The following is a 25,404-nucleotide window of genomic DNA, read 5'->3' on the forward strand; positions in this document are numbered from 1 at the left end:
ATTCCCTGTGCAGCAGAAAAAGTTCTCGACCCCTAAAAATGAAATAATTTGACAGTAACTGTATTGTAACACTTGCTCCTGACCTCTTCTACCACCATGAAGGGACAGCTGAGCTAGTGCTCTACACAGCTCTCTCAATTTAGACCTGAATGGAGCCTGTTTGGGGTTTAATTGAACATCAGAAGACACAGCCTAAGCATTAGAGAAGACTTGACTTTAGAATTCAGTAGGGTTTATTCTACAAATCTTAGATCAATGCCAATGATACAACTTTTATGAATTCTCATTAAAAATACAAGTCAGTATAAAGATTCCAATAGTAATATAATGCATGATGATTCAGTTTCAAAACTTAAGGAATGAATCCGGGTTTTGGACCATGCTACAGAAAAGGGGAATACAATGTAGAAGAAAGAATATTTAGTTTACCTCCCTTACTTTAGGAGGGGCCTGTGCCTTATTGCCACAATACCTGAAAAAGCAATATGAAGTGCATAGCAGCCTTGCCTGTACAGTCTCTAGGCAAAACTGTTGAATTTAGTATCATAGTCCTCTTCCCCCCCAGTTCTGTTAAGGTACATTTTGATAGCCTGATATAGCTATAATAATTTAAAGCTATTGCAACACCATCCCCCATAATGATTATAAACAACAGTCCTTTGAACTGTAAAATGCTCTTGTGATGCACTGAAACTTTTCCACGGTGCTAGCCATTTTGCCCAGTCTTTCCAGGGATGCTAAATACTGATTCAAACAAAAGATGAATTAGTTCCATATTCAAAACTCTCCTGTCTATGATTTTTTTTGAATGAAGTCTCAGTGCAGTCTAATACTCAAATGCGTTGTTCATAGCTTCAGGCACAGTTAGAATATAAATCAGACATATTTTCTTGAACCTAGCCCTCTGATATGATGAAAGGTGTTATAGCTTCACTAAACAGTGAAATTTGGCCACAGAATTGCTAGATCAAATGCTTTGGAACGGGGGAGAAAAAAACTACCCTTTCTTTCTGGGAGCCGCCTGCACTTACGAGAGGATTAGGCTTAATAAAGCCATACCCTAAACCTAAGTTTTAGAGAAATAGTTTATCACAAGAGGTAACTCTTGTCAAGATGTGCACCTCATTCCCCAAATGCTGTACATACATCTGTTTGTTTATTCCTAGTGACATTTTCACCCTGTCAAAAATAATGGGTGTCTCTCCTGTTGAGCCTAGTCATTTCTTGTAGCAGAACCACATTAACATCACAGAGCAGGTATCATGCATCTATCTGCAAAAGCAGACAGGGAAACTAGGCTTAACAATATGCATACGTTTCCAAACAGAATTTTGGTGCAGACAGTGACATTTAACTGCAACTCGGCTTTTACCAAAATATTAGCATAATACAAAAATTGAAAAACACTGGGTAAAAAGAAGCTGCTGACTTCCACGCATCAGTTAAAGAAAAAACCCCTCTTGCATAAATGGAGCAGCAGCACAGAACAAGCACAGACTTGGCTATACAAATACATCCTCTCTTCTGTAGGAATTTGCAAGAATTATCCAACCAACATCATACTATCAGTTTTTAGCATCATACCAATGGTGGCAAAATCTAGTATTAAGCCATCATGCAGGCTAATGGGAATTTCTTCTGCCGTACGGAACACTGCTGTGCTTGCTTTGAATACATATTGTCACTCTGATTTGTCTTTGTAGTAAATGCATCTTATAATCTAACAGTCACATTTAGTCAGAAGTAAAAAAGTTCAGTAGCCCATGCTAGGCTTTAGTACAGTCAAGATGACAACAAAATACAAGGATGTCATTAAACTGCATATATTATAGAAAACAGGTTTACTTTGCATTTAAGTCACATTTAATACAAGACGAGTTGGTCTTAAACTGTCAACTGATTCTATTTGGAACAAAGTATGGCACAGATTCCCAATATCTATGGACATTGTGTAAATAACACATTTTTCTCTTTGCAGTGATTATCAATTCGCCAAAAATAGTGTAACAGTCAAAAGGGAATAGTGAAGGAAAACAGATTTAGGAGAAGAAATAAAAAATGTCTAAGAATTGAAAATAAATGACTTATTTTGTAAGAAACTTTATTTAACTTCATTTTTAAAAATGCATTCTCTCCTCAGAACAAATGCCACCGTAAAAAAAAAATTGCAGTAGCACACACTTGCACTCAAAGGAAAACATGCAAAACTGATGGCTGAAAAAATTCTGCATAAAAATCCAAGACTTCAGGCAAAAGTTTGCCCCCATGTGCCTTTAGGGACCCCAGACCATAAACAGCTTTCAGTGCAATGTCTCTTGCTTCCAATTGGTGGGGAAACATATGGCAGAAGCTTGTCTTCTGACAGCTACGCTCTCCCAGATGTTTGAAGCAAAACCAGTCTCAGCTATATTTTAAAATATCATTGTTAAACTGTTGCAGAAAGTACAAACAGAATTCAATAAAATGTCAGAATCCAGTGAAGAAAAACTTTTGAGTTCTACCCTGTGCCATACATTTCTTAAAAAAAAAAAAAAAAAATTAGACAGAAAAACAGATTTTATTAATACACCCTCTTTAAATTTTTTATTTCTGAAAGCAGCTCTTTAAGCAAATCAAAAGCAGTTCCTGAGTAACTGCAGTAAACAGTGTCTTTTTAAATATTTTTGCGTCTCAGCTCTTCTGTTTTGGTTCTTCCTTGTTTTTTTTTCTCCCTAGTTTTCAAGTTTAATCTCAAGTTCTTTTTCAAAAATGTGCAAGTTCAGTTAACATCGTTTCCAGAAGTCCACAGCTTGCAGGTCTTCCTGCAACAACTATAAGATCTGCACGTATGCTAGGTTGTACTCCTATACCTATTGCAGATTTTGCTCTCAAACCTGTACAGCATGCATTTTCACGTCTTCTTCAGCATACGCCGGGACTGCCATGTATGGAACTTATTGTAGGCCGTCTGCAGCATCTCTTCTATATGACTTATCAACTGAAACATTAAAGGGAAAAAAAAATGTCCCAGCTACTGGAAAACAGATCCCCTCCCCTCCCTTTGACCAGCTACTCAGTTGGATTCCTCATTTTATTCACTAAGAGTAATCTCACTAAAATCAAAGAGGTATGCCAGATAAAAAGGACCTTGAGGCTCTACTGCAAAGTATCTGTAGAGGGAGCAGTTCAGAGAGCTACTAAGCTGAGAAGGTCACAGGGAAGTGACACTTGATTGTGCTGCCTGTTCCAGTATTTAGTCTGTGACTACTTCAAGTCTGGCATGGTGGGAGACAGTTTTGAAGTTGCTAAAGTTCTACTTCATGGTGGAAGTGAAAAATGAAACATGACTTCCCCTTTTTTGTTGTTTCACTTGGGTAATTTCAAATTATGGTTCTTGACATATACTGGTATTACTCAGCAAGTTGTATAGGGAGAGAAGACATGCTTAACTGTGCACCCAATTTCTCTCTGCCCATTTCCTAGTTAACAAAAAACTTACAATGCCCTAGGATAAGAAGTAACAAAGCTACTATCCTCTTATAACTACGATTCTAATTATTAATATGCACCCACATCATTAAAGAGTATTTTCCCCTTACATTTGTGCTTAAATACTGTCTCCGAATCTTTTCTTGGAATGGGCAGAGCTTTGTAACCTGAAATCTTTCCAGGTTGCTCCTCATTTTCACAACCTGAGAGAAAGAGAAACCAATATTATAATCACTTGCATGGAAGCCTCATTTCCTTTAACAAACTGTTCTCCAACAAAACACCTTATAACTAATTCTGGGGGCTACTTTAAGTATGTATAGTTTGAGGAAGAAAAGTTGTTAAAATATCAGTCTCTAACAATTCTTCAGTACGTATTTATTTTTGAGGCAAGTGCAGTATGACTGAAAGTGCAGTGTGCCCCTGTGATCATTATTACTTTGTCAGTAAATACTATAGGTAAGATATTCACAAAAACTTTTTTTTTCCTTCAAGCAAAGACTGTACCATGGATTTTCAGGCCACATTTTGCAGCAGAAAATCTAACACATCTGCACGCAAATTTTTATATTTGTGATCCGTGTGAGGTCAAAAGAAAGAATAGCAACAGAAAAATAGTTACAATCATATACCTGATTGTAGACAGACATCTCTTCTTGAAGGCAATTTTGTTCTACAAAGCACTGTATGTTTTGAAGCTGTGACTGAGTGATTTTTGCAATAGGTGTAAGAGTAAGGAAAACTTTCTTTTAACTGTCACTGCGGAGGTTATGTCTTAGAGTTGGGGAAGGGGGGCTTTAGTTTGTGTGTTTTAAACTGGCAGCGAGAAATCTGCAGGTGGAATATAGCTGACCATTCTGTTTGAAACTAGCTTATAGCAACTCTGCCTGATGGGCTAACAGGTGTGCAGGGATAAGGATGCTTTTAACCAATAGCACCAGCAGAACTGCTGAAAAAAGTAATGTTTTACATTGTTTTGTGACCTTCAGTTCTAGGCATGAGTAAGCGCTGCACTGATTTAAAGCATGTGTATTAGTTCTATACTTCAAGTTAATGACAGTCATTCTAAACCATGATCTGGTCACATCACAACCACAGCCACACTAGGAAGCTCTGCCTTACCTTTTCTTCTAGGAATGGCGTGTTAACAGGAAAGCAGGACCAGAAGTGTCGTAGCAGTTCCCCTACTGCCACATACAAATGTTTTAGTTCAGACTGAATGTCATTTGGCACCATCTCTGCAACAGGAAAAAGATTTTGTCACATCACTCAGAACTATCATATGAAAAATGCGAATGTAAAGCTAATGAAGGAGTTCAGCAATATACATTTCTACTAGAATCACAGAAAGGTTGGCTGGGAGGGAACAATGAGGTGCCTCACACCTGAAGTAGAACTATCAGCAGTACTAGATCAGGTCAGCTGCTATTTATGGCTATATACTTGGAAGAAGCTTGTATATTATATAGGGAGATCTATGCCAAGCAAAGAATGGACACCAAACTTAATCCAGGATTAGAAGCAGTATATTTGTACTGTTCTAACAGTGTGGCAGTACTGCTTCTGCGACCAGCACCTTGCTCTCTTCACAGCACAGTGCCAAATACTGCGTGGTGGATACTGCAAGCTTTTCCCTTTCCCTTATGCTGGCAATGAGAATACAGTCACAGCATGTGGAAGATGAAAAATTCAGGCAGAAACAAGGAACTGTACTCCAGATACTATTAGAGAAGAAGGGGGGACAGGGTTCAAGAGCAGGGAAGGAACCACAATCATTAAAACCAAAGACAAAAAGCACAAGCAGTCATTGCGAATGACAGGAGCACAGTGAACTGAACAGTGAACTCTAGGATGAGGCTGTTTTTTAAAAAAAAAAAAAAAAAAAAGTGGAGCACAGCACCTAGTATGCCAACTGGGATGGGTAAGAAAGCCTCACTACTGCTTGCTGACTTCTTTCTTTCAGTACCATAAAAAAACTCGTACTTCCTTTTTCAGCTGTCTGAATTAGTTTCTGCTGCCTTCAGACCAAGTAACACAAGTTAAACTGGAAAACTGTTATAAACCCTGCCTTGTGTGAACAGGGGTTCATCTGCTGTGAGACTAAAGAGAAAGGAAATCAGACTGGCAGAAATGTGACAAAAGGGAAATGAATGGAGATGTGAGAAAGAGAGGTTGTCTGTTTTGCCCTTGCAGTCTACAAGAAAGTTGTCCTGTTTCACAGCAAGCTGTGGATCTTAAATGCAGGCTGCAAAAAAACTAGTTCCAGACAATTATCTAGACCTCACCTCGTTAGAGCTTTCCCAGAGCATGCCTTTATTTTCTATAATCCAGGAAAAAAAAAAAAATCAGAAAAGAGAAATGCCAAACAAGCAAAACCCATTATCTGTAAGAGGACTTCGTATCAAGTGCATCCTTCATCACTTGCTCTGTAAAATTTTCTCTCATTCACTTGCATCAGCACTGGTGTAGCCAGTACCACCCTCATGGTGTGGCTGGGTTGTTGCTTTTCTTTTGTTGCTGTAACCCAGTATTACTCCAGCTACGTGTTTCCATAATTTCCTTTATCACTGTAACATATTCTAAGAGGGAGATGAAACAGCAAGCCAGGTACTGCTGTATAATGCCATAAAATACGATTAAATATTATATATCCTAAATCCTTACGGTTTATGGCTTGCTGTGTTCCACCCTGCATAAGTGCTCCTCCAGGTGATAGGACTGCAATAGTGCTAGTAGCATCACCACTTGAAAGAACCTGAAGGGAGAGAGGGAACAAATATTTCAGATCAGTCTTTCCAAAAAAATATTTTTAAAATAAGTTATAGTTGAAGTCCAATGGCAAAGATACAGTTGAGCAGATACAATGGAAGTTCTAATGAAGAGTCTGCTCGTCTCCAGAATTAGACACAGTGACTTTGAAGTGCTATAGCTCATGTTTTCAGTGAAAGCTTTCCAAATAATTACAGATAAACAAACCTTTTCTTTACCTAGTACATGAACTGGCTGTGCATCTACTTTGAAATGAGACAGAGAATTACTATACAGAAATGTGACACATTCACAGTTATGGCTGCTTTATTTAGGACCAAATCTAGGTTTACTAACAGAGGAAGTTCAGATGCTGGCTGGGGAGATTGGCTACGTGGCTATGCTGTCCTCCAGTTGCCAGGACAGAGCTTCTGTGCAGCCCACAGTGGGATCTACATCCTGCCTAAGTGCATTCAGGAGCAAAAGACCCATTCAGATATAAACCTGCTTACTATGACCTCCTAAGACCATTACATCCTAAATTTCAGGGGGGGATATCAATAATATTGGCCTGTGCTTCATGTTGCATGACTGCCCTGCTTTACTACTTCACACCTTTACCACTTCCTCAAAAGAATGTGGTAACAATAGAATATAACTCTGAGTATCAGCAATGACTCAGTTTCCTATTGTGTAGATTTTAAACACAATAGCTCAAAAGGTGTCACCTAAAATTGTAAAATAAATTGAATAACATGAAACTATTGAAGATAATTAAGTTTACCCTGAAAAATTAAAATTCCAGTAGACATGAGACACAAAATTATATAGAAAGCAAGATGCTAACATCAAGAAGGGATTTTTTTTGAGTATTCTTCCATACCTGAGTTAGTTTGGGTACATATGTTTCCATTTCTTGCCTAATACTATGAAAAGAATTAATTATATCCTGACTGGTTGCATATTGCTGTGATTGAATTGGAGTTGGACCATGATAATACCTGTGAGGTGAGAAAAGGAAAGAGAAAAGTGTATTAGTATGAGTGTTGGTAAACCAGAGGCCAAACTCAGTGGACAGTTCTTCAAATGTTTCCAATTTTAGATGCTTTGCAACTGTTGACGCTAGTATCTTATTTACTGACAAGGTAAACTACATTGCCACATGGGAAGAGACTGGGTTAGGGATGGTATGGTATTCTCAAAGTAAGAGAAGAGCTTCTATTGTTGAATCGGTGAGCATCATTTTGCTCATGAAAAGCTATCTGTGCCAACTAGTTCTGGGAATATCATTAGAATGGAGGAATTCACACCACCTTCCATTGAAACTAAGCTAAATGAAGTTAGGTGCATGTTTTGAACTGTTCTCTTTCCTGTGGTATCACTCCTCTTCTGAATTTACATCTATGGTTCTCAAACTCAAAAGTCTAGAAAACAAGAGGACTATTACTAGAAATACACTAGACCAGTGAGCAGTCCAAAACTATCCCAACTGCACTTTTTTTGCCTGGGAGTGGATTTTCCTTGAAATCGTATATATTTTCACATGTAAGACGTACATTTTTCCACTGTAAGCTGCAACAAAGTGCTGACCTGTGAATATAGGTCTGCTAGACTTTCACAGAAATTACATGTCAAAGCCCTTGCAGAGACTTAATTTGCTGAAAAGCAATATGAAATCAAAATACAAATTTATATGGGAATTACTTGGAAGCTGGTTTATGCAGAAGTTCATATTAGGTTTCTAAACTTAGCCTAAACACACTTGAGTGTGGCACAGTAGAGACTAAATCAGCTGATTCTGTGCAGGCTGTAATGAGAGACCTGCTAGATCGAATATGCTGAAATAGCCATGCATATTTTGTTAACTTACCTATCAGACTTCTTTAAGTTTAGTGCAATAGTTTTAATGCTATTATTCTTTGCTAAATCTTCATATTCAATGGACTCCTGGAGTTTCACCTAAAATAAGCCAAATAATTATACACATTACTAATGAGGACACAATTTGATGCATCTAGTGCTTTTTTCCAGTTCACCGAGTTTGAGCAGAAGAGTTACTAAAACCTTAAAGAAAATGAAAGTATGGAATAGTTCATGTCTACCCTCCAGAGGGAGTAGTGCCCAATATTGTTTGAAGCGTGCAATTTGGAAGTCTTGGCACTACCGCTTTTTCTGCAGATTTTGGCCAAAATGTGCAGTCCCTACCACTTCCAAAAAATGTTCTGCTATACATAGATCATTCTTTGTGCTCTCTATTTATGTCCACGTATCTTCAAATTAGCAGAAATAGTAATTATTTAATGGCTGGCGTACAGTAGTGCAAGACTAAAACCATAATTACCCAAGCTGTCTGGTGACAGTAGAGCTAGAGCATTAGCGGTGACAGATAACAGCACAGTGATATCAGACTTTGTACAATGAGAAAACTACTTCTAAGTCTCCTACTCTCATGCTACTCTTTCACTCTTCTTTTCATCATGTCTAGTCTTGGTATATTGTTTTGTTCCCAGTAAAAATTGCAGCTTTCAGGAAAGTCAAAGCTGTTGACTACCTCAACATTTAACAACACATGTATTCTACAACCTTTTCTCACAATATACGCAGGTTTTGAGTCCCCTTGGCATTTTCTACTTAGGCTGTCAACTCTAGCAAGAGTATTCAATTCAGTTTTGTAGCAGTTACAGTATACCCTTTTCCACTTTGTGAGCTGCTGCACTTAGTCTAAAACAGGCTACTGCCCTGTACTTCAATGCACCAGGTGTTACTACGCTTTCAGTTTAACCTCACTTCAGCTTCTGACCTTAAGATGAAGGCTGCTATGTGCCAGTTTAATCATCCCCTCTGCAAACAATACACTTGATAGGTTAATATTAGTGCTTGAACACCAATATCCCTTTCAGATGGATGTTCCCTAGAAGTTTTCAGGCATTTGGAAAAAAAAAAGGGGGGGAGCTGCAAAAAAGAACTGCACTGAATGGGAAGAACCAGATTTCTGAGTCCAATCAGAATCACGTTGGAATTTTTTTTTACTTTTGTTGGGCACTACTGAAGAGATAAACAGAGCAATACTTCAAGGTGTAATTTATTTGTGTTTACTAACAGAAGTACAAAGCTTCTTATAGGCCCTCAGGTTCTTATTCTACATACTTCTAAGCAAAGCTAAATAAGTATCACTTTAGATGCATCATAAAACAAGTAAGGAACCTTCAGCAATCTTTTGAGAGACAGAGCTTCCAGTTCCAATCAATTAGAATTGCATCAGCTAACTTTATACCTTTTTCATTGGTGGCTGAAAGAAATCTGAATCCCTGGAGTTTCCATCCGTACTGCTGGTCTCACTGTAATGGTCATTTTGTGCTTCTCTTAAAATAGAGAAACAGCATTAAGAAGAATTCACCTCACAGGAAACTTAAGATACAAGCTAGAGACAAAGTAAATACATCTGTTTCAAAAATTTTATATGCATGTTCACATACTGTATGTCAACTTTTTTCCCCTTATGTCTTCATTTCTAGCAGTTGATCTAGATAGAAGGAACCAACTTCTCAAATAACCCTGTTTGTCAAAGGGGAAATTCAACAGCAGGGGAGGGTGCTTCTCCCTCTCTTCAGAAATAGTAGTGTGCCAACAATGCAAGTGGGACACAACAAAATAATGACTAAATTAGAAACACTTTGCATACACACTTATGCCAACCAGGTATTAGCAGAGCTATGGGAGCCCTGAGATTCTGTTTCAGAATGAGAGCTACTGTTTTGCTTCTTCCTGAACTGAGAAACAGAAACACACATTAGCCAGAAGAGATCATTTAAGGTCCAGTGTTCAATTTGTGCAAGACAGGAGAACAACATGAGGGAACACAGCTACACAGAAGAAAGTATTTAATTAAGATCTCTAACAGGTAAGGTCTGTAGGATTTGGGTAGAGTAGTAATCCTTTGGTGGTTGCCTATAAACCAGTTGTAAAGCAGACTTCACATCAAACCCATTTCATGCCTCTTTTAGGAAGTTTCCTTTGTGAAGTTCACTGTAAATACATGTAACCACCTGATACTTTTTTTTTGGTCAGGGGCACAGTACTGCACTGGAGGAATCTTTCGTCTGATCCACCCATGCCACACCGTTCTTCTGGTTCCTCATTTACTTATATCCATGCACCCCACTACAGGAAGCCCCAGCAGACCTGCTCCCAGAAGGCAGGCCATAGGAACTCCCTGCACCAGACCTCACCTCCACAGAGCAAAGAGAATACTACTTCTGCAGCCTTCACCAGGTCTAGAGAACTAAGGCAGAAATATCCTTTCCTTTTTTAATCCGCTTTGTACGGTAACTCATCTAAAAATAGCATTTGTCATCTCAGACAGCTCTGAAGAACTTTTATAAAGTACAATGGAACCTAAAGGTATTTTCATTTTTAGAGGAAAATACTTCATTCATAAAAATTAAAAGTTGGATGAGTAATTGAAAATGTATTTTTGTTTTGGAAAGTCCTTAAAATTTGTTACAAAAAGCTTTTACAGAACATTGAAACTTACTGTTTCCTGAGGCCAGCTGCAAGGACCATGGCACTATGATGATTAAAGCGTTTTATAATGGCAGCGTTGCTACTTTCTCTAGCAGATTTTGAGGCATTTGATGTAGAGGCCACAGAAGCAACACCATAGCCCTACAAAGAAAACAACATTAGCTACCTCCTGCCCCAAAACCAGAAGGACAATTCTCTGTTTTCCACTGAGTCAAGAAGCCTGCATGCCACCTCCTCTGAACTCTACTGAGTGATACTGCATCATCATCTGAAGCAGTATTTTCCTACCTTGCCCCACCATCACCTTTTGTACTTCAAAAAATCTCCATAGAGTATTTGATTCTGCTAACACTTGGCAGTTTAGAGGTGTTTGAGAGAAAAAATTCTTAAACAGATAGTCTTATAAGATCATGCTCTGTTATAAGTAAAAACAGAACTAGCTTAAAAAAAATTTAAGGATTGCCTGTACAAAACAGACAGGCATTGATTGAAAGTAAGAGCTAGCTATTGTTTTACTGAGCTCTTTTTAATATCTTGTGGGACACCAGCAGCCCACAGGCTAAGTGACACCTGTCAGGAGGATGCGATACCACTAGGAATTCAAAAAACCTCAAGCCTTAATGTTGGCAGTGTTCCCCAGTTACCAAGTGGCTGAAGCCAACTCACTTTACACCATGTGCAGTTTCATGCTTGCAGTTAACCTGCCTCAAAAGCAAACTAGGGCAGTTAGCATAGCACTTCAAACATACCCACCCTAAACTCCTAGTCCAGTTTCAGACTGTTAGCTTTGTACAACTCTTACAAAAAAAAAAAAAAACAAAAACAAAAAAAAAACAAAAAACCAACCACCAAACAAAAACCCAAACCTACCAAACTTAGAAATGGATAGCATTATTAATTACAACTCAAAAGTTTAAGTTAAATCAACTGCAGAAAAGTGCATCTTTAAGTTATTTCACATTATGGTACACCATTTATAACAACTGTTTTAATTTGTACTTGGAGGCAGGTAATAGTTCAAGTTAGTCATATTTTTAGCAAAACATGGTATTTAAAGCTAAACCAAGAAAACTGTATAAAGTGTCCTTAAAATTAAGCTGAATCAAATAAATAGCAATGTTCAAAGTGAGAACAAATGCAAAGACTTTTTCCTGTTTTATGCTACTCTTCTGTACATTGTCACAGCTTCTAAAAGGTAGGAAGAAACCAGAGAGTCCACTTCAAACAAAAAAGCCATCGAAGTGAAATAATAATTATTCTTTAAAAAAGGCAAGTCCTGCTTTTATACCCAGCACACTAAGGCAGACATCTGAGGCATACAGGTCCATGGGCACAGTCTCCATTTCTTTACACACATACAACTGTATAAATGTTGACTACCCAACCATTGCAGCAACCTAGTAAGTGATGTGTTTTATAATTAGCATTTGTAGTTATTTTAACAGGAGAAGGACCCACTTTCTCCTTAAATGAAACTAAGGTGGGGGGTTGGTGGTTTTTTTTTGCCAACTACTTACTTCATCTAATGTTTTATCTTCCAAAGCGGTTAAATCTATCAGGGGGTTTTTTACTCCTTGAGACACGATTGTTTTTAACCCTGTATGAAACAAAGAAAAAAACGTGAAAAAACGTATTTAAACAACTAGAAATAATTGTGGGATTATTAGATTATATTTAACCTTTAAAAGGAGAAGACAAAAGTTCTGCAGATGCCCAAGTATCACTGTGACTAAAACTTTCAACCCTTTTCACAGTTCCATTTAAAATAAGCAACAGACTTGAAAAGTTATTGTAAAAGATCATCCTACTAATTAGCACAGTTTTCACCAACTTCTACACATCACTGAATACTCTTTGGTAAAAAAAAAAAAAAGAATTGAAGATGCAATTATATTAGTTGTATTTGTGGGAACTGGGAAGCCTTAACTGTGTGTTTCTTCTAATTTTGGCACTGTTTTGCTGCCCTGTCTTGGGTAGAATGCTAATTTGTATCTGGTGATAGCTTTTACTTGTGAAGGATTGTGGATTCCTAATAGAATGCTTTCATTAGTCAGAATACATATTAAGAAATAGTGTTAAGTGATCTCAACTCTCCACATTTCTGTATCATCAGAAACCTACCTCAGAAATCCAATAAAAACTAAAGTCAGATAATATTTTAAGATTTCACATTAAAAAGGCTGACAGAGAACAGGGATGGCAACTCTTCTGGAAAATCTTAAACAAGATCCATATTTGCCTATTACTAAAACCTGATCTATAACAAAAGCTATACCTGTTGTAAGTTGTGCACATACCATAAAACGAACCTTATGTAAACAAAATTATTCCATAGTAACTGATGGCACAGCATAATCAATCTAGCATGGTAGCATGTTATGGAATTTATCACAGATTTACTGTTGCATGAGTTGTAATAAAGCTTATTTCTAGTGCTACCAGTTTCTAAAGGCTAATTTGTTTCAAGAAATGCACTCACTATGAAACACGCTAAGAACAGCAAAGCTATAGTTAACTTTCAATGACAAGCTGTAGCTTTCACTTTACAGTTTGACAAGCAAGATGCCCAGTAAACGAACAGAAAAAAAGATATACCTCTTGAGTGTTATGCTCTATGATGTAGCTAAGACTGTAGCAGCCTACTGCAGAAACAAAGTAAAAAAGCTTACCTTTTTCATCCAGTTTGGCACATTCTGCAAAGAGGTCTTTTGAACCTGTATTGAGCCTGTCCCGATGGAAATAATGAGACTGAAAAAATCGTGTCCAGAATTCCTTCTCCGTCATGTTATGTGGAACATTTTCTGCATATTTCATTTTTACTGTGAACAAAACCCATAATGATTATAAACTGTTCTGCTATTCTTAATATGATATTTTATGTTAAAATTTCCTTGCTTGCTTCCTGTCTAATACTGCCTTCATTCATGCTAATTAATTGTAAGGGAATGCAGTAGCTAAGCATGAGCAAACAGGTACTGTATTATGCCCTGCAATGCTAGCTAATGCTTTGAAAAGAAATGCAAGTAACAGTGGTCTGAATATTCTAATTTGAATTGCAGAGACACAAGAAGTCTGATTTGCTGGAGTTCTAGTTATTCTCAGAATGGATCTAGTCTTTTTAACTACGGGCCAAAATGAACGAGTGCCAGTTTCAATATAGCGCAGGGGAACAATGGAAATCAGATTCTTTTCCCCCCAAAGGTGATTTCTTGAAAAATAACAATTAACTGCAATGCTGAGTAGGAGTATCATGGGAAACAAATATCTATTCACAACTTGACATTTTTTTTTTTAAGGCAACAAGTTAAAGTGTTTTCATTTAACGAAATCAAAGTTTCATTTCAAAAGCATGTTTTAACACATGCTTCTTCCCATCCCTCAAATGAGGCAGGGAGAATCATCCAGAAGACTGAAGATACGGTCCCTCATACTTCCAGGCTCAGACTAACTTTCTAGTCTTCCCATAGTAAGATAGTAAGAAACAAATCTTAAATGCATGTATTTGTTATATAAAGCTCTATTCTTACCTGCAGGATATGTTCGAAATATGGATTCAATGATATCTGAAGTCAAATTATACCTCAGACCATTGCAGCCATCTGTTTGAGGCCGTACATCAGCCTAAGAAAAAGCATACAGGGAGGAAAACCAGTCATGTCTGAATGCCTTCTTTAACTGTAGAAGGAAAAAAACTGGCATCTTGTAATCAAATTCCGCTGCAGATAAAATAATCTTCTTCCTCCAATAATCCATAGCGTATTTGATCATAAATAGGTATTTAGAACGAGAAATGAAAGAGCATGCAGTAATTACTTTATTATACTTGCCACTTAAGGGATGATTCAATAAGTAGACTGTAAGCTTTAGAAGACAAAAAGCAAAGACCACTCCATCAGTCAAAAGAATGGTATGTTTAGTTTAATACCTCCTTGTTTCAAAGTAAAAATAGGCAAGTTTACTGTAATGCCTAATCTTTTGTTGTTCATTCAACAATTCAGCTAGTGAATATCAGTGATGATAATGAAGTGACAAAAAAAGATTTATGGCTCTTTCACCTCATTTCCTTATACACTAAAAGCATCTCAGTATAATTGACAAATAACATTGAATTTAAAAATTGAGAGTAAGCATTAGTCAGAACTTGCAAGTTAGATCTTAGTGATCTCTTCAGGAAGCTCTGGAGTAAGCAAGCACTCAGTCCAATTCTCAGTAACAGGAAAAAGTACATGATTGCATATACTGCCTTCTTTTCTTCCTTTTGCTGTACACCTAAATTCTAGTTTTTGTACCACCCTCTTCCTAGAGAAACACTCGTTCTGAGTAGAGCCATATAGTTATTTTAACTTGAACTAGGACACGCAAATATCTGAAGTTTTCTTCCTCACAAATGCAGAGTACACAAACACAACCAGTTATTTTAAGAAAGCTTCAGTTTTGAAGGTTTGGGTTGTTTGGCTTTTTTTAATGTTAAGGTGTAAGAATAATGGGAGACAGGAAATCAGAGCAATCAAGTTCATTCAGTAACTGATTTGGGTATTTCTAGGGGGAAAAAACAAGTGTTTGTACAGCAGCTAAGTCATAAACCAACTCCCACCACCTCTTTCCCTCCCAAACCCTTGACGTGCGCACAGTCATTACAAAGGTGGAAATGGGATTCCAGCAGAAGAGTCATAATCTGTATGAATTTTGTTGCAGAAGTAGAAACACGTATCTGTGGGAGGAATCTGAAGATTGTATCTAGATTACTTTTAGACTGCATTGGGATTACTGAGGCATGGTTTCTACAAATGGGTAACGTAACTGAAATTTGGGGTGAGAGAGAGAGAGAAAACAAGCTTTCAGATATACAGTTGTTCTTCAAGTAGCTGAAAGCATGTACTGGTTTAAAAAAATGGGGGAGGGAATAAAACCTTTTGGGTGGAAAGTCTTTGCAGCTTCATTTATGCATGTCAATGCTGCAACAGATACTCTTCAACTTATTGAGTTAATACACTGTAATCTAGTGACTCTAAGTTCACCTTTATTCCTGTTTTACGGAAGGCAGAGCAGCAGTATAAACAACATCTGCCTGTTGTCAATTTAAAGTTCAAATTAAGCATCTTAAATTGACAAAATTTGGAGGTTGCAGATTTGCGTAAAACCTTTTTTTTTTTTTCTTTTCTCTTTTACACTTGCAATAGTCTAACTAACATGCAGAAAGAAGTTAAGTTGAGGAACCAGGAAAGAACAACATTAAACCGTATCAGAAGTACACAAGCAGAACTCTTACTTTCCCCAATTTGTTTGCTCTAAAATCCTTTAAGTAAGAGGTTCAACATACCAGAAATGCTGCAGAGATGCCCACATCCTGCTTACTAGGTGCTGCAGAATTATCCCCTGCATTCAGGCTTAAACGGTTGGCCCAGAATTCTTCAGCACTGATTACTTGGCTCACAACAAGGTCTTTATAGAGCTGAAACAAAACAGGATCTTCTTGCAGCATTCTGGTAAAAGAATGTATTGAATAGAGTTGAAACACTGCAGAATAAATCATTAAGATTTCCATAACTAACATGAGTTCACAAAAGGAACAGAAACCAATTTTTCTTTCAAAATGCTGTGCATTTCTTGACAAGATTGTGTAAACAACCAACCTCAATAGCTGTATTTGTCTCCAAAGACTTAAGAAAGGACTAAAAAAAAGTTTAAGGAATAGTATTAAATGCTATAAAACAGTAATGCCTAAGAAAAAATTATTGTGGAATTAACGTCTTGTCCTAAAATATTCTGTGGTGCTCTTGTGGCTTTGCACATCCAGCACTGGAGTCTCCTGAACTGTAAAAGCACAACGAATTTTCTTGAACTTCCGTAACAAAGGTCAGTGGCAGGTGGTGGGAGGTAAGCGCAGGGAGAGAGATTTCAGCACTATCCAATTCGTGTTTAAGATCTTAAAATTCAGTAGTTACAGGTCTCTATTCTAGTGCAAGAGTACACATTATAGAATGTGTGGCATAACACACCTTAAAACACATATTACCCTGAGTTGTTTGTTCATTTATATTTCTGTTGGTGACAGTAGGATCTTCAGGACTTAACTATCACATGCGGCACAAGTGCTACAGAAACATTCACTGTCACTACTTCCACCAGGGAATAATGTTTACGAAAGTTATCATCCAAGTATTATCACCCTTACTATCCAAAATGCAAAGAATGCATGCACCTGAAACTTCAGTTAATTAATGTTTAAGCAGCTTTACATACAGCTGTGTACCTGATCTGAAACCCACTAGGCTATTTTCAGGGAAACGTGCATATGTGTTCACAATCAACCTCAACAATCTTTACCATGTACCTCAGGGTCTTATCATTTGCAAACAATAAAAAAAAAATAGGAATCTTATGAATACATAGTACGTGGTCTAGGGAAGAACATGGATAAACTGCAATCTGGACTGAATGAAAGTCTGCAGCTGCTCTAAAGATGAAGTAGGATGAGATGGAAGTGAAAACTTTGTGGCAGGACATCCCTATTTTGTTTTAACCACCAAGGTTTTTCCAGTTTTTCTTATTGGTACAAATATGGATTAGTGGCAATTCTTACAAATTAGTGCAGCAGGAAGCAGTGTTATTCTAATTATTTCATTAAAACTTGGAATTTTTGTACATACTTGACCTCCACATATCAATAAACAGAGGAAATGCTACAGGGACTCTGGATGTAGTACCCTTCCAGAACAGGTTGAAATGTTTTTGCCTCATCTGTTGCAAATTAAGCTAATGAAGCCCCATTACTAGACTCGGATGCCTAATCATCAGAAGAACAGACTATGACTGAGTATGTGCAGAGATTCTGGCTTTTCTGTAACTAGAAGAGCTCTTAATGCCACATGGCATAATACTGTAAAACTCCATTTAAGGGTACAAAGATTCAGAGCTAAGACTGCCCATGTACTCAGTATTAATACTGTTAGAAATGAGGCACGCAGCATAAGGAAACTAGTTCGGTAATAGCGCCAAAGCTGTCTACACTGCTGTAAACCCTAGTGGTCGCTGCAGTACTGGAACCAGTTAATCCTGGCTGTGTCAGAGCTCCAGCACAAGGAAGGGCTCTTGCCTTTCTGCTGGGAAATCTCCTTGTAAAGATCTGATCTGCCCAATGAGGCAATGCTCCTATGTTTTGAAAAATCTAGCTTTAACTTACCTAAGTTCAAAGCTAGAACAGTCTTTGGAAATGGAAATTAGCAAATACAGGATTCACAGCAGATGCTAGAATCAAGTGAAACTCATATGGGGAGACGCAGAGAAGGGTGCTCTATGGCCACAAGGACTGGTTCAACACAGACATTTTAAAGGAACGGAAGTGTATCTCAAAAGCCCTTTTGGGAAAAGGACTTAGGTCCTGAACATCTTCTCAAAACATTTTTTAGAATAAACATCATGTATGCCAAATAACAAACTACTGCATCTCAATTGAGATGCATGAAAATACCTAGCAATTTAGTAGAGTATATAAAACACCAGGAAAGAAGATTTGAGGGGGAAGAAGTTATACAGGGAGGGCTAATAAAAAAATCACAAATCAAGGAAGGTGAGAACTTCTGGAAAAGGAAAAAAAAAAATATTTCAAGCAGCTTTTCTAACTGATACATATATACTTAAGGAGACTAAAGAGACAGACTGCCAGTTGGGTGCTTTCATCTCATAGCCATGAATAACAAAGACTGGGTGGCAGCCGGGCTGGCTGCCTTTACACCTCAGGAACATGTCACTGAGAACGCAAGTATAGTCTCAACATGTTACAGTTATGTAAGTCTCAGGGAACTGCCTCTAAATTGAAAGCAGAGAGATTTTTACTAGGGAAACAAATGCTGTATCACTAACGATGTTGCACTAACAACAACTTAGCAGAAATACACTATAGTTAGGTAGCAATTAAAAAAAAAAAACCCAACCCAAAAAACTTTAAGGCTCCTTTCCCTTTACCTGTTCTTCTCCTCAAGTTCTTTATTAGCTTTCCTTTTGAACTTAGGCAACAGTTGTTGAAGAAGATCCTTTACCGCATCTCGCTCCTTCACTGCTGTGCTTTCATTGGAGAAGTGAAAGTTGGTTGTGTCCCCTGCATGCAATACTAGCTGAAGCTGAATTTTAGCTTTACCTTCTGGACTGATTTTCTGGCCTAGATTATACAGAGAGTATTAATTAGCAACAGACAGTAAGCTTATACAAGAAACTCTCTTCCCTAGAGTATTTGCTTATAAGCAGTTATGCTCATCATCCAATTAAATACCATTATCCTTTGTGTGAATTTCAGCCATGAAAGTGGAACAGACAGACTTCCCCTTAAATTAGTTTGAACCCTGCACCTTGTTCTCTCTAAAACACAAGACATGGACACCAGTAGCCTATTGCTCAGTATCCTTCAGCTACGGCTCAGGAGCTCTGATCCATCTTTGCATTCCCCACATCCTCCATTACAAAACTGCTGCAAATTAGACTGTCATCACCTGGACACTTTAACCTGGTACCAATCCAGGCTGCTGCTGAAAGGTGACAACCACACTCCCCCTTTCCACTTCTTCCTGCTGGCTTTCTTGTACAAGTGTTAGCATTTGTGCAGCAAACTGAACCAAGGAACTGATCCACTGAAAAGTAACTCCCTTTTGTTTTTCCAGCTGGACCAGTTACCACAGAAGAAAAGCTGTAAGAAAGCAGATGCCGGGTGGAGTAACAGCATGTCTGTTGACAGCAAAGGTATGCTGGTTTCAAGTAGTGTGGTAAGCGCATTTAGCCACTAGTACTCCCAAAGCTGATCACCAATGCCTCCAAGGTGCTATTACACCCTCATGACTCATAAGAAAAACCTAACTCCTGCTTCCTTTCTTATAACCAGAGGGAGCGGAGGCTAGAACAACTACGTTTACAGACTGTTGTGCTATATTGACTTCAGTGTAGCACTGCAAATGGCACCAACTTAACTTTGAATCTTACCCCTTTCTCCAGTGCAAATGGGAGACAGGAACCAGATGTCACCACTAAATCATCATCTCTATTACAAATTTACAAATACCACCCCCCCTTTTTTTATTTTAGATGACAAAACCGAGCACCTTTCATCTACGTTAAGACTTCAATGACTATATATGTAAATATTTAAAATATAAGCTGCTTAAGTGTAAGCAAATAGCTAAATAAAACCTTCACAAAGTTGATTATTATACGTGAACAGATCTTTTAAACTCATCACATTCGTATTTAAGAAAACAGCATATTAGTTCTGATTCATCACACACACCTTTGATCATGCTACAGTACTTGTATGTGACTTTAAACAGCAATAATCGCTAAACCTTTACCAAGTGACACATACAACTTTTTTTTTATTCCTTCTTTGGCATTGCAGCACATGGAATATAAGGGCTAATTGGAGCCAGAAAGACAGCATGCTATAGACATTTACTGTTCAGTTTTGACTTGCAAGTACTCTGCTACTGCAACAGGAAATGCTTATTCGGAATGTTACCAGTTAGGCCAAACTACAGAAGCTAGCACTTCTGAAGCTATGGTCCGTTGGATGAAAATAAAACAGCGAGGTTCATTTTATATGAAAACTGAAACAGCTTTAGATGCATATTTTAACAGATGACATGCCAGATAGTTTCTGTGTTAGACCCTGAAAATCCTATACTCTTCCTCAACCCCCCTCCCACCCTTCCCTCCACAAGCATATGGCATAGATTATTTTTCTGTTCAATTTATTGCAGAAGTTTATCAAAAGTTAATAGTAAATGCAGTATAACTTAAACATCTGAAGACTTCAGAAGTTCTGCAGTAGCATCCTTAATAAATTGGTGATACTTCACCATGGTCCCAATCTCTGCTGCTACATAGAATAACCTAGTCAAAGCTCCAGACCCTTGCAACCTTCCTAACTTACCTCCTAGTGTTTTATGGCAAATAAACTTTCGGTTGTATTTAAATGTTTATTGAAATACTGCTTACTGAAGCTGGAATAGGAAAAGCGTTCACTTACATTTTATGTCTGCATACATATGGCTGACTGTGAATCGGTCTTTGCCTTCAGGTGCCCATGCTATCCTTTCAGCCATAAGGTAGAGAGCTCCATCCTGCTTCTTCTGACGTACCTTCTTTACAATCAGTAACACTTCTTCAGATGACGTTGCCATTGTGGCTATAAGGAGCTATTAAAAACATACAGTTGAGCTGATTAGTATAATTATTTTTGCTGTAACTCTTTCACTACTCCTATCTATATCGAAGTACTACAACCCACATTTACTTGTTAATGCCTACATAATTTTTGAAACATCCCAGATAAACATGCTTCCCTCTGTCAGTGCAATCAGCAAATTTAAACAATATACTGCTGGCTACCTAAATAATTAATCTAATTATATTGCCGATACTACTTTTCCTCCAATAAAAGACCTGCAAATCTTACATTTAAACTGATAACCAAATTTTCCTCTTTTAATGTTCCTTTACTCGTTTTTCAAGTTCAGAAGAATACTGAGGCTGAGCAATGACATACATTCCAAATCTCCTCTGGCATTTGGCAGCAATTCCCTTCTTCAGTGTGAATGGCAGATGTTAAGTCGTTTCAGAAAAGGGAACGATACAAGGTATGTGAAAAATCATGGATTTTCAGTTCTCTGTGCTAAAGATAAGGTAGCCCAGTTGCACTCCAGTTCTTACTGTGGTGGTTTTTGCCCAGCGCTTGAACAATGTTTTGTACACTTGATTCCAGCTGGCCAGTTTCCTATCCGTCTCCCCCAAAGTCCAAGGGACTAATGTTAGACCTACTTCAACACAATGGTGATTTTGTCACCAGTCTCACATCAACAAGCCTTTTGATAGTTCCTGCATTGTTCTCCCCAGCAGTCACTATCTTTCCTCTCCACAGGTTCACCCTACAGCCTTAAATTTCTCAAGAGGTTAAGGACACCGCAAGTATGACTACATTGTATTAACGTACTGTCCTACACCTGTCAAAAATTTACATCTTTGGTATGTTCACTGTAAACGTTTAGTCTGTCTGATTGCTGTATTTTGTACATCATAAACTATACTACTGCTATGTAAAATAGTATTTTCAAATGCTGACATGCATGTTTCCTGTTCTTTGGAATACCTGTAATATTTGCTGGGGCCCACATCAAACTTCCAACAGCAATCTGCATCAGCTATCGCACTACTAGTAGGTATCACAAAGTGATAATTCTAAGCACTTAAGTTCAGATACTTCTTCTATTTTCTTTAAAAAAAAAAAACAGCAGCAAGATAGGATATTTTACTCTCACAGTCTGGACAGTAGCATGGCATTCTCTTCAGCAAAAGCCTGACAAGCCCGTCTCTGAAATGAGTTAAGTAAAATACTAAATGGAAAGATGTAACGGCAAAAGGGCTCTGCACTTAAGCTTCGCTCCTTCATCATTTCAGTCATCCAAAGCTTTGCCAAAGACTTCAGTGATGCTGAGCTGAACGTGGGGTTTCACATCAGCACCATTGCAGCAGTCACTAGAACACACTGTGCCACATTCAGAGCAGCCCTGCTAATACTTCTCTCTCAAAGAAAACTGCATGGCATGATTTCAGGACCGTTTCCTAGCATAATCCATTACAGTCTCCACAGCAGCATTATTCTCTTTCAGTGCTATTCGCACTACCATTTTATGTAGAGTTTCCTGTTGCAGGTCTGTAGTCTCTCATCAGCACCTTATCCTTAGTGGAAAAAGGCATCTGGCCAGACTCTTAATAGACCAGAAACCTCAACATATGCAAGACTAAGGATCTGGGCTTTTTTCTCCCTTTGTTACTTTACAGTCCTTTAAGGTCATTATTATCCAATGCAGTAGAGACAAAACCACAGAATGCAAAGGAATTAAACCTGTACTGAACAAAAAGAAAAAAGAAAGCATTTTCATAGTCAGGCTCATTCTGATGCAAGTTGCACTGCTTTTCTACCATGCTATTGCACCCACCTACAACCAGTCTTTCAACTATGGAAGAAAACGATCAGCAGCTAGCAACTTCTCCTTTACAACCATGGCGCTTCTAGCACAGTACCCTGCAGTGTGCAATCTGTGAATGCACAATTATCCCACAAGTGGCTCATTCTACCTTCTGGGAGGCCGAACACACTAGCTTACTGCTGTTCTTATTTATGTCATTGCTGTGCTTCCTTTTTCATGCAGTAATTTATGGTGGCAGTAGGATGATACAACTCATAAGCACAGTAAGCGTTACCCAAAATGGAGAAAACCCTGAGCTGTCTTTTGAACCACACATCAGAAAGGATAAAAAAAAAAATATATATATATATAATCAGGATTTAGGAAAGTCATCATCTTTCACTAATGAAAACAATATGGCTTCTTGTTACAAGAAGCACAAGAAAAATTGTAAAATAGAAATCTTGCCTGGCTGCTAGAAAAGCATGAGGATGGTTTCCTACCGACTGCAGAGGGGAAGGCTACATCCTTGCTAAGCACACACAGTACACCAGTCATTTTCTTTTCTTTTTGGACACTTAAGGCTTGCTATGCAGAAGGGTGACAGCCATCAATGATCTACTCACGCCTGCCCAAATCTCATAACCTCTATATTTGACAAGTGAAGTTTCCAGGAATCAGTACTGCGGATGATGACAATGCTGCTGAAAGGAGCAAGAACTGCAACATGCATATGGAGAAATTCTGTTATTTTACAGCTTTAAGTGATAATTTTAATCTGCTGCTAAAAGAAGCAGCATTAGAGTTCTTCAGCTGCAGATTTTGGAAGACAGACCTTTCTCTGGTTTAAGTATCTTCCAGAATAGGAAGGTCAAACACAGTTTATTTTAAATTCTCCAGCAGTAGAGCTTTTGAAGTGACAGTTAATAGTTCTGAAAAGCACTTGGATCAAACAGCAGTCCTAACCCACAGGGTATGACTTGTCATCAAGCCTGTCTTGAGGATGTTAATTTCAGCTGCCGTTTACAACTGGCAAGGTCTATCAGGAAGCTTCAGTGTCGGCATAAACCAAGAAAAAAGGTCCTGTTTGCTTATCCACCTATAATCCCCCCCCCGCTCCTAGCTCCGTGGCAGTGAATGCAGCTCCTGGAAACGCTGTCAAATTCCAACAGCTATCCTTCCTCCAACGCAGCGACTCTTCCTAACCACTTTTAAAACCAAGTACCTGTCTTTTCTGTTCCTTACAACACCTGTTCTGAATGCTCTCCATTACCAGCATGTCACTCCAGTCTCCTCCCATGTGGTTTTATCGAGTTCTGAGCAGAAGTAAAGGAAACCTTTACGCATTTTAATAATCCTGACTTGGTCAGGGTAGGCAGGGGCTGGCAGGCGAGCCCTGACAGATCTGACGCAGGCCTTGCTGCTAGCTTTCCGCTCCCCGCAGGGAACAGCGGAACGTCTACGCTGACGGCCCACACCGAACCGCAGTGGCACGGGAATGCAGCCGGCCCCCGGCGGTTCGGCCCCACAGCCCGGGGGCCTCCGAGCGCGGCCGGCAGCCGGCAGAGCAGCACCCCGAGGGGCAGCAGCGGAGCTGTCAGAGCAACGCGGCTCAGCGGGCCGCGGAGGCGAGAAAAGGGCCGTTCGTCTCGGCCACCGGCGAGCTGAGGGCATCCGCGGTCCGGCGCCCCGGAGCCCGCCGGCGGGCTCGGGCCGGCCTTCCTCCGCGGCTCCCAACACCCGCGCTTCCTCCAGCGCTTCTGCCTGCGGCGAAGCGGGCCCCGGCGGGGTCCCTCCGCCTTCTAGCGTCCCCGGCAGAAGGGCGCCGGCGGCCCGGGGGCCGGGGCTCGGGCACCTCTTTGTCTGTCGCCCGCGACCAGGCGCTCGGGTGAAGCCCCGCTGCCCCCCCCGGCCGCGATCCCGACGGCGCGGCGCTGCCATCTTCCCGCCGCCCCCCCTCCCCGGGAGGCGCAGACCGGCGGCTGCCGCCGCCGCCGCTCCTCCCGGTCCCTTCCCTCACGGCACCCCCGGCCCGGCCAGACCGCCGCCGCCGGGAGCGGGCAGAGAGGAAGAGCGGGAGGCCAAAGGCCGCCGCGGCACCGGGCCCGCCGCGGCGCGCCCCGGCAGGCGCTGTCCCGCCGCGGCCAGGGAGGGAACCGCCGGGGCAGCCGCGGCCGGGAGGCGCATCGGGCCCCGCCGCCCCCCCCACCCCCCGCCACAGGCACAGGCAGAGTGCCCGGCGGTGCCGCCGCCGCCCCGTCCCCCACGCCGGCGGGCTCCTTACCGTGCGGGCGGTGGCGGGGACCTGCTCCGGGCCGGCGTGCTGGTCGCTGCCGGCGGGCCGCGCGGGAGGGGCCCGGGGCGGGAGCGGGCGCTACGGGGGTCGGGCCGCCGCCGCCGCCGCCGCCGGGGCCATGGGGCGGGCAGGGGGCGGGCACGTGACCGGAACAAGCGGCGGGGTGCTGGGAGGGCGGGGGAGAAGGAGCCCGCCTCACGTGACAGGGGAACAGGCCGCACGGAGCGTCCCCTGCGGTCACGTGGCGCGGGCCGGCTCCCCTCCCGCCCCCCCTCCCCGCTCACGTGACGGCCCCTCCCCCATCGCCATGACAGTAGCGGGCGGAGGGGGGAGTGACGGGGCGGTAAACAGCGCCGCCGCCCCCCCCCCCTCTCCCCGCCGCGCCCGGCCCTCCCGCCCCCCCCCCTAGCCCCCCGC

At 40.3% G+C, this 25,404-nt stretch overlaps 1 protein-coding gene and 1 long non-coding RNA gene across 7 annotated transcripts; one reads left to right on the forward strand and one right to left on the reverse strand.

Annotated features, from left to right (window-relative positions):
- Positions 1–215: 215 nt before the first annotated feature.
- GTF2H1 (general transcription factor IIH subunit 1) lies at positions 216–25,257 on the reverse strand. Of its 5 annotated transcripts, none has more exons than XM_030038202.2 (15): positions 24,976–25,257; positions 20,753–20,921; positions 18,706–18,898; positions 16,061–16,223; positions 14,268–14,361; positions 13,410–13,559; positions 12,258–12,337; positions 10,751–10,881; positions 9,491–9,578; positions 8,087–8,175; positions 7,100–7,217; positions 6,133–6,223; positions 4,591–4,706; positions 3,579–3,671; positions 216–2,977 (listed from the first exon to the last, which is right to left on the reverse strand). In XM_030038202.2, exons 2-15 carry the CDS (start codon positions 20,904–20,906, stop codon positions 2,891–2,893), a joined length of 1,647 nt encoding a protein of 548 aa, XP_029894062.1. In that variant the 5' UTR covers positions 20,907–20,921; positions 24,976–25,257; the 3' UTR covers positions 216–2,890. The 5 variants fall into 5 exon arrangements, with proteins under 5 accessions (XP_029894062.1, XP_040985368.1, XP_029894061.1 ...); XM_041129434.1 differs by lacking the exon at positions 24,976–25,257 and adding an exon at positions 23,917–23,935; XM_030038201.2 differs by lacking the exon at positions 24,976–25,257 and adding an exon at positions 21,272–21,434.
- LOC115351487 lies at positions 19,227–21,843 on the forward strand. Of its 2 annotated transcripts, none has more exons than XR_003926832.1 (3): positions 19,227–19,473; positions 21,238–21,362; positions 21,644–21,843. It is a non-coding gene; the product is annotated as an uncharacterized LOC115351487 (long non-coding RNA). The 2 variants fall into 2 exon arrangements; XR_005934174.1 differs by having other exon boundaries at positions 21,243–21,362.
- Positions 25,258–25,404: the final 147 nt, after the last annotated feature.

The sequence above is a fragment of the Aquila chrysaetos genome, chromosome 16, assembly GCF_900496995.4.
Source record: "Aquila chrysaetos chrysaetos chromosome 16, bAquChr1.4, whole genome shotgun sequence".
NCBI lineage: Eukaryota > Metazoa > Chordata > Aves > Accipitriformes > Accipitridae > Aquila > Aquila chrysaetos.

Excerpts from the sequence above, each read along its gene's own strand:
- GTF2H1 (XM_030038201.2), bottom strand. The coding sequence starts at position 21,292 with ATGCCAGAGGAGATTTGGAAT. Across the intron at positions 20,922-21,271 it reads TGCCAGAGGAGATTTGGAAT|CTCCTTATAGCCACAATGGC; the intron begins GTATGTCATTGC and ends TGTTTTTAATAG. Across the intron at positions 6,224-7,099 it reads ATGTACCCAAACTAACTCAG|GTTCTTTCAAGTGGTGATGC; the intron begins GTATGGAAGAAT and ends CTCTCCCTTCAG.